General features: G+C 32.3%; 1 protein-coding gene across 1 annotated transcript in view; it reads right to left on the reverse strand.

The window, feature by feature from the left end:
* The window catches only part of LOC106616495 (uncharacterized), a 29,105-nt gene extending 23,658 nt beyond the window's left edge, over positions 1-5,447 (reverse strand). The window contains exons 1-2 of the mRNA XM_014233170.3: positions 5,221-5,447; positions 1,511-1,700 (exon numbers count right to left, since the gene is read on the reverse strand). Coding sequence (XP_014088645.2) covers positions 1,511-1,685 — 175 coding nt within the window. The 5' untranslated portion in view covers positions 1,686-1,700; positions 5,221-5,447. The remainder of the gene's footprint in view (positions 1-1,510; positions 1,701-5,220) is intronic.
* Positions 5,448-9,589: the final 4,142 nt, after the last annotated feature.

A 9,589-nucleotide genomic window follows, 5' to 3' on the forward strand; every position in this document is an offset into this window, starting at 1 on the left:
CACAAGTTAATATAAGTGCAAGCCTAAGTGCATAAGTCCAAGAGTTACGTCATTCGTCAGAGTCAGACAGCTTTTCTTTCATGGAAAACTTTTCGCATTTCAACTTGAACATTTTTCACGTCATTAGTGTTGTTACTATTTTCAAATTTTTACAAAGAAAAGCAAAAGGAAAAAGAGACTAAAAAATTTTTTTTATTTACGTTTATTAGGTAGGTATATTTTTTGTGACCTCTACTCTATAATATTGTTTCAAACCTCTCGAGCCATATGGCAGGAGTGTGTTGGCGAAGCAATGAAGTGTTTTGAGCAAAATCCTTTGAATCGCTGTTTTAACGATGGAAGATACTCCTGTCAAACACACACTCATATTTCAAAGGAGTTGGTGCAAACTCACAAAAATATTTATTCACTGTGGAACTGAAAACGGAGACCACAAATGAGTAATGAGATAGAAAGATGTTTAAAAATTTCTGTAATCGCGTCAAAAAAGTTTCGTTTTCAATAAAAAAGAAAAAAATACGTTAACTTCAGGGCATCGAAGCTATAATACCCTTCACAAATAAAAACAAAAAATTCCATACAAAAACTTGATTTTGATCGGTTTTGAGTGGTCCGATCTATGCTTGCTTTCACGTCTCGCAAGTTATACATAATAATTAAAAAAAAAAATAGTGAATAGTTTCCACATTAATATAATAAACGACCATTTGCTTTCATTAGCTGCATGATTATGAAAGAATTAAAAAGATGTTCGGTGTAAAAAATGATGTTGTTTCAAATCTTAAAGTACATATTTCAAGAAAAATATTAATAAAGTGCTGAAAGTGCTGTAAGTTACTGAAAATTATTTGGATTCTATATATGAAGATAACATCAGGGTACTCTCAACAAATAGGCGAAGACGAGAGTTGAATATGTAGAGTCGAAAATAATATAAATTAGATTATATCCATCAGGTGAAGAATCAGCACGAGAATACATTTTCCATAATACAATAGTTTTCCTAAATAAGGGCACCAAAAATAATCATTTTCAAATAAATGGCGTTTACAAAGAAACCATTTTTTAATATAAACGATCAAACGATTCACTGATTTCACAGCACAAATTTTAATTAAAAGTGTTTTCTTCTTCTTTTTGTCGGATGGCAATACAAATATTTTCCGCTCAATCAAATCACTTATTGCAGATTTTTTATTTCCAAAGACATTTCGTTACCTAAGAAGGGGAAATAATTAAAGCAAAACAGAAGTTAATGATATCAATATGAAAATTTAATTAATTTTAACAGTAATCTGTGAAATATTTCAACAATTTCTTACGCATTTTTTCTCAACCCACACACAAATAACGCTCTCTCACAACTTGTCCATCACTTTCTCTCACCATGAAACCGTGAATTCCGCACAAAACAAATTCCATGAATATTTAATTGCAATAAATCATTTCGAAATCACTTCTAAATCACTTAAATGGATTAACTCAATGCCATCGAATCAACAGCGCTTACCTGCCACGGGCACCGTATCAATGACGGCCTGTCCTCGCAGTGAAGCCTCGCGCGCCACGCTACGCCCGGCATTGGCAGCTAACGGTATTTTAGCTGGCGCGGCTGGCGCCACGATGAATATGAGCAGAGCTAATGCAAACAAATGCCGCAAGGATGATGCAACCTTGGTGAACATTTTGGTTGCTGTAAGCTGGAAAAGAGGAAATAAAGACTCTATGTGAGCATTTTTTAATTTTAAGTGGATCATTTAGCAATAAGCTGATTTGTGGAACTAAGGATTTAATAATGACATCGAATTGATAAAATAATTTGCTCATAAGTGGCCAAAATGTGTTGATTGAAATTTCATATTAATATATAATACATAACTAAAAGTATGTGTTTGTTACACCAAAGTAATTACTAATATAATTTAAAGCTACTTCTGAGCTTTGATTGCATTTTTCAATTAAGTTTTGTAATAATTGAAGGCAAAAACATTTCTTTTGTAATTATTACTACTGAAAAAATTGAGCAGCATAGCAACAGGGTGCCAAGCATTGAGCTGCTGGTCGTTCGCATTATCCTCGACAGTTAAAGTGGCGTGTACAAGTGCTACTCGGCAGAAATTACAGCTAATCGAACGAGCTGACTGGCATTGTTATGCCAACAACAATCACTGCCTGCCAATAACAGTGTTCGCAACGTGAAAATTGCTAGCAAAGGTAGCAGCCAAGGAATGTTCTACGTAAACTCAGTCAATTTTTGAGCTGAGCATTTGTTCTCGTGCAATAAAAGCATTCGTTTCTTAAGCAATCAACGGAGTCGAAACGTCAATGTAACTTGATTTGCTTTCACTAAAATGATTGTAAGGATTAAATGCTTGTTGCTACCTTGCAGCCGTTGTTGTTGCTAGTTTTCTTATTGTTAGTAGATGCAATGCAACATTGTACACAATTTGAAAACTGAAGTCATTAACTGAAGTCGGAAAACGTAAGCCATTGCGTAAAGCTGGCATTCTCTATAAATGGCATGGTGGTCCCGGAATAATTCTTAAAAATAAAATATTTGTAACGATTAAAATAAAATCCACAGAAAGAGAAGGGAGTGCATGCATTTAAATTAGGTCGCAGACAAAGTTCGATTAAATTTTACTCAATCAATTCAATCCGAACTATGGAGAGCTCTGTTACTGAGAATTCTGCTCTTTTCTACAAAAAAGCACGAAAATCGCATAAAATATCCCTCTAAACCACTCTCAATTAAAAGTTACCAATTACAGTACTTTAAAATATACGGATGCTTCTATGACAGTAAAATTCTCATAATTCAACAAATGCGATTTTTCCACGTTCTATCCCTTATTATCTACTAGTTATGTTCAGAAATTCCATAAATGTATTTGGCAATTGCTGTTTATAATTTAATGAATACCGAAGCAGTTCACAAGCATTTCGCAGCAAATTCTATGCATGCCAAATGGCATCGCCGACGCAACAGAAGCCTGGTAGGAGAAGCTTGCTTACATCATATACGTATGTACATATATGTAACTATATTTATACGCACGGAAGTAAATGGTTAAATCTACGAACTGAAGTAGCAAATGCAGCAACAGCAACTGCTAAAGATAAGACTGAGAGCAAAAAGAGCAATGGTATTGTTCAAGATCTCAAAATGAAGTGAAAGAATCTGAACAATTTCAAAATTCTATAATATATATTTATACAACAATAGGGAGCATGTAGCATAAAGTTAGAAGCTTCAAATTATACAACTTATTGATTTCCAGCTAAAACAAGCAAGGAAGCGCTAAGTTCGGGAGTAACCGAATATTTCATACTCTTGCAACTTACAAAGATCAAAGCCTGGGAAATTCCTCCAGTTGTTGGCAAAACTTTATATTAATCAAACCCGTCAGCGAAAATTATAGTAGATCATCGGGAGCATAGAAATGACAAGACTGATTGCATAATTTTTGACATTGCTCAGGTATACTTAAAAACTATTTTTCAAGCAATATGTAAAATAAAATATGTAAAAATAAACATATACATCGGTTATACTTGTATGGGGGCTAAGGTAAGTTTTCCCCGATTTTATCCATTTTATGCACAAATATAGTCTGTTATTAAAAAGCACGCTATCTCAATTTCATTAAAATAACTAGTACATTGCACAGTGGTTTCGCACATAGGCCAAAAATAAAAAAAAATTGTTTCTAAAGTATCCAAACTTCTTAATGACAATCCGTTTTTTGCTAAAACTCTAACAGGACTTTCTAAAATTAGCACTGAAGTTATGATCATTTTTTAATTTCTTAAGAGCAAGCGGGAATATTTCACAACAAAAGCAAAGTTCAAAGCAGCAACACTGCCCGAAGATTTTTCAATAATTTTGATATATCTACAGATATTACAGGAATTGGGAAATACTTAATACTCAGAGCCTTAACTTTGTTGCAAGCCATATCTTAGGGTTACAAGAATCATTCTGCAAAATTTGGGAACTACGCTTTTGAAACCGCAAAGCAATTAGTTTGAAAGTATCTTTGGTTTTATCCCCCTGCTTTCTGAAGAAACTGCAGAGGCAAGGATTAAAGATATGAAAAAGTTCCGATACAACATACACGGCAAATTTCACTCGTCTCTTCAAAGTACAGATTTAATGAACATATTTCATTTAAGCACTGATCATTTTATTACTAGGCAGTGAAACTTATTTATAACCACAAATCAATCAAATTTGTATATATATAACCCTATATAAATATACAATAGAAAATTTTTGGTCACAAGGTGGCACACTTTAAACACCTTATTCACGCAAAGTTTTACCCCGATACAATCATTGTTGTTTGATTTGCATAGTGGAATATGAAAGAATCCAATGGAATTTAAAATGGTGTTATATGGGAAATAGACGTGGTTGTAATCCGATTTCACCTATTCTATCATGTCGATAGAGGTGCTAAGATCATTTGTTCCCAGTGAATTTAGTTATTATAGCTTTAGCGGTTTAGGAGATATGTACATTAAACCTATTAGGGGACGGGACCACGCCCACTTTGAAAAAAAATTTTAACTGCAAATACCCTTCCTTCATGTGATCCTGTGTATCAAATAACAGTCTTGTGTCTTATTGTGAAGCTTATTTATTTGTTTTTGGTTAATGGCGTTTTGTGGGCGGATTTTAACTCGTCTCTTCATCCTGATCATTTATATATATATAACTCGATTAACTTTAGGTGATACAAACAACCATTGAGTGAACAAAACTATTATACTCTATATCAACATGTTGCAAGAGTATAATAATGTTCATATAATCGAATCAAATATCCATCCGCAGAATAGTCTTAACATGGCACCCAATTATTCATTCCTATTTTTGTTATGAACAACATATTTATCATCATCTCTCACGGTTTTTAATAAACATTGGAACCTCTTACTATAAAGGTTTATTGATAATATTAATTGTCCGAAGTAGACCATGCATGAGGGAACGAGCCTTCGATTTTATAGCAAAAATTTTCATACAAAATCGTTGCCATTTCAGCGAGCTCAGAAATATACTCAAAATTCGGAAATCTATTTAAAACTAAAAACACATACTTATGAGCGTTTATCAAATTTATTATCAATACAATCAAATTATTTTCCTTATCACAAAATACAGAAATTTTTAAAAAATATTTTTTACAATGCAATTACATTTTTTTCCATTACCTTTTATGTATTTTCGATTTCGTTGGTTAAAGCACTATACTTGTATCAAACGTTTAATTGTCTTGAAAGTCACTTCAAAGTATATGTAAATATTTTGATAGGTATTTAGCAGATAACTGTAAGTTATGCAATTACTTTCACCACTTTCTTATAAATCGCATGTGATTTTTGGTGGCAACACCAACAAGCTTCAACTTCACTTAACTGACTGAGTGGCCAATTCGCTTGGCGATACAAGAAAAGTAATCGCTTTCATACAACAGTAACAGCAAAGTTAAGTAAATCACAGTGACAACGCAGCAATCAATGTCACACAAGGGACGCTGATAACAATTAAACGGTAATAATGAAATGATGTGATGCTTATTCATTGCACACAAACAAAAACAAACAAAAACAAACAATATTTCTTATGGCCATAGGCGCGAGTTGGGGCTGACAATATGATAAGTGTAAACTCAAAAATAGCAAATAACTATAAAGAAATTAGGTTTGCTTCGAGAGAGTATATCTGTGCGGAATTTTTTGTTATCTTTAAGTTTTCATAAGTGGCTATAAATTACAAAAATACATTATTAAAATTCCTCGCCTGACCTTATAATCTGATTTTTTTCTAATAATATTTTAATTTAATTTAATTTCTGGCATATCTTCAAAATTATTTATGGAGAATACTGAAATTTGTTAATAAGTATAGAAATGTCTAGACAAAAAATAATATAAAAATAAGGTAAGTATTGCAGTGATTTCTTTCATCGGACGTTCGAACAGAACGGATGTTCGAAAATATTTATGCTAGGTATATGGGGACTAAGGTAAGTATTTACCTGCTTTTACCCATTTTGGCACAAATTATTGTGAGATTTCGACAATTTTTGGACGTAAGACAAAATATCTTGAGGGCACTATTTGTGCAAAGTTTTATTCTGATAACTCTATTGATGTTTATTTTTTATACTGTAAAGAGAAAGAATCAGATGGAATTTAAAAGTTTATTATATGGTAATTAGGCGTGGTTGTCATTCGATTTCATTCATTTCTGCAATGTTTAATAGGAATACTTGGGTAACCTCTCACACCAAATGAAATCGGTCGAGTAGTTCCAGAGGTATAGGATTTCCCTGAAAGGTGGGCGTTGCCATGCCCATCATCCAATTTTCACACCAGATCCTAAAAAGCCTTTCTCTACCATTTAGGTTGTGAAATGTATGGCTTGTGGCTCATTTATCAGTGAGTTGTAGTACTTTTAGTAGTATTCAACATAACCGTTATATGGAGAGTGGGTGTGGTTATTATTTGATTTTACCCATTTTCACAGAGCTTAAAGAGGTGATAAAATACTCCCCTCTCAGCAAGTTTAATTCACATATCGTAAGCGGTTTGGAAGATATGTACATTGGGCCATTTAAAAAACTTTTAGTGCACAGGTGTCCTTGGCCACTGCGATACCAAATTACTGTTTTGCATCTTAACTTGTGGCTTAGTTATGGAACTTTAAAAGTTTTCGTTTAATGGTGTTTTGTGGCCCGATTACGCTCATCTGCAATACTAACTATCTCAATTTTTACTTAAGTTAGAGCTTGCACAGATTTTCCATTCTCAATTCCATTTTCAATTCCATCTGAACCTTTCACTTTCCACTATGCATATCAAGCAACAATGATTATATCGGGGTAAAACTTTGCGTGAATAATGCAATTAAAGTATGCCACCTTGCGGCCAAAAATTGTCTAAATCGAACCAAAACTGTTCAAGCCCCTAAGTACTAAATATGTGGACCCCAGTGCCTATAGTTGACCTTCTACCGAAAATATCAGCCAATCCACAAAGAAATCTCAAACGAGTATACCATTTGACTTTGCGAGAGTATAAAATGTTCGGTTACATCCGAACTTAGACCTTCCTCACTTGTTTCTTTTAATTTTTCATATCTCATAACACTGTTTTATAACACTGGTAAACACTGTTTTTGTCACACCAAATTTGTGATGTTTTTTGTTTATGTTGATATACCCATATAAACAATATGTAATAATTTTGTTTCCATCACGTCCAGTTTTTTTGTGACAGCTACATATTAAAATCTGACTTCATATGCGTGGTTTTTTATATTTTTATTTATACGACTGTATAACTATAGCATTTGACTAACTTGCATCATATATACGTTTGTTACATAGTAAACATGCTACGAAAGCGTTCTAACGACCCCGACAGTTTTTGTTATATGTGTGGCGAATTAACATTTAAATATCAGAGTGGTTATTTCTCGTCCCTAATTGAACATTGCTGTTTATACTATTTTGAATTACCTGTGAGGAATCAAAATAAATGTTGTGAAGCGTGTGGGAGACTGCTATTAGGTTAAGCTAAACAAGATTCTACTCCGGAGCTTGTTCTTAGTCAGCAAGATAAATGTACTTATAGTGTCATATAATTCGGAGTGTAATATGTCATTAAAAATACATATGCTGGATTTTCATATGGATTTTTTTCGGCAAATTTGAGGACTGTGTGTGAGAGGTTCCATCGACACATTTTCTTAAAGGAGAAACGCTATCAAAGGGTATGGAGCATAGGAATGCTAGCAGATTATTTTTAGAGACTTTAAAAAGACCTTCCAGAAGACAAATATTCACGAATTTATAAATTTTTCCATATTAAGCAATTATTTTGTTAAAAGTAGCTGATATATGTAGTTTTTAAGAAAATATATGTGTTGCTGTCACAAGAAAACCTGATATTTCAATTTTTTTCATTCCTATATTATTGTTTAGTGGCCCTAGTACATTCAAAATTTGATTTAAGTTTTCATGTGACAAAAAGAGTTAAAGTTGTGTTAAGCAGTATAATTAGTTATATCAAAAAGAATAAATAAAATTCTCAAAGGGAAAATGTAATCAAAATTACAGCATTTCCTTGAATAAACTAATTTCATTGTTTTAAGAAACTAAAGGGGAGCATGGCGTATGAGTGACCAGCAACGTCCTTAGCATGCAGAAAAATATTACGTATACTCACCGTAGCACATTGTCATACACAAAAAGAATTGCAAAAACTAGGGAGGACAAAGGAAAACGACAGCAATTAATACCTCACTAATTGATTGAAGTAAAAATTCAAATCGAAACTATATAAAAAAAATGTTATTTTCAAATAAAATATATAAATTATTTATAAGAATTTATAATTGTTCCATGTATTAGTATGTACTAAAGACCGGCAATTTTCATTATTTGCGAAGGTTTAATAAATATTTTCTTACTAAATTATTATTCTTTAATTCCCTAGTGTTAAAAATTTACCTTAATAAGTACGCGGTTGAGTAAATTACTCACTTCTACCAAATGTCATATCGATTATTTCTTCAAGCTGACATTAATTGAGAAAAATAATAAATGGCAGACGGCAGGAGAAAACACAATCAATGTGTATTCATATATTATGTGGTCTGTGCGGTCACCCAATTCGTGGTAAAAACCAGAGAGATAACCACAATGTTTGAATGTACACATATAATATAATATATATTTTCATGTGCATATACATACATACATATGCATATAATTTGGGTGACCGCATAGACTATAGGCAATAGAGACTCATTTAAGGACTTAAGCCGCATCGGTGAGCAGCGTTCAAATGTTTATGTGTGTATATATATGTTTATATAGTAATTATACAAATACTCCACCAAAAAGGCTGGGAATAACTAATTGCACATTAACGCCCAGTTCAAATGATGCGAGGCATATAGGTACATATAACATATATATATTTACATTCTATGTAATTGCCCTAAATTTATTATTAAAGACATTTTAGCGGAAAATAAAATCAATATTAAAATCAAATCCAAAGATATTAATTTCATTTAATTGTAATTTTATATAGAAAACAAAATAAAGGAACTGCTCCTGTCAGTTATGAATTTTTTTTTGGTTTTTTTACGAATTTGATAAATAAAAATATAAATATAGTTAGTAACAGTCGTCTTAAGTTATTTATGGATAAAATAAGTTCAAAAAACATCTACTGGAATATTTTTCTCATAATTGAAACTCAGAAAAATATCATTCATAGCCCTTTTAGTAGCTAAAAAATTACTCAGCAACTAATGACTTTAACTCAACCTTTATGAGTTTTGAAATACACTAATTAATAGTCAAACCGTTTTATTCTCTAAAATCTCCAACTTATATTTCCTACTTTCGAAATTATACCTACAAATGGCGTTAATTAAAATATATCAATAGAAAAAAACTAAAGCACAGGAAATTACACAACCGCTGCATTGCATTTCACTAGGCAATTAGCCGAGCCAACAACCATTTGCGTTCACAACCAACTTCAGCGCGCACACAGTTCA

This window comes from Bactrocera oleae, chromosome 6 (assembly GCF_042242935.1).
Source record: "Bactrocera oleae isolate idBacOlea1 chromosome 6, idBacOlea1, whole genome shotgun sequence".
Classification (NCBI taxonomy): Eukaryota; Metazoa; Arthropoda; class Insecta; order Diptera; family Tephritidae; genus Bactrocera; species Bactrocera oleae.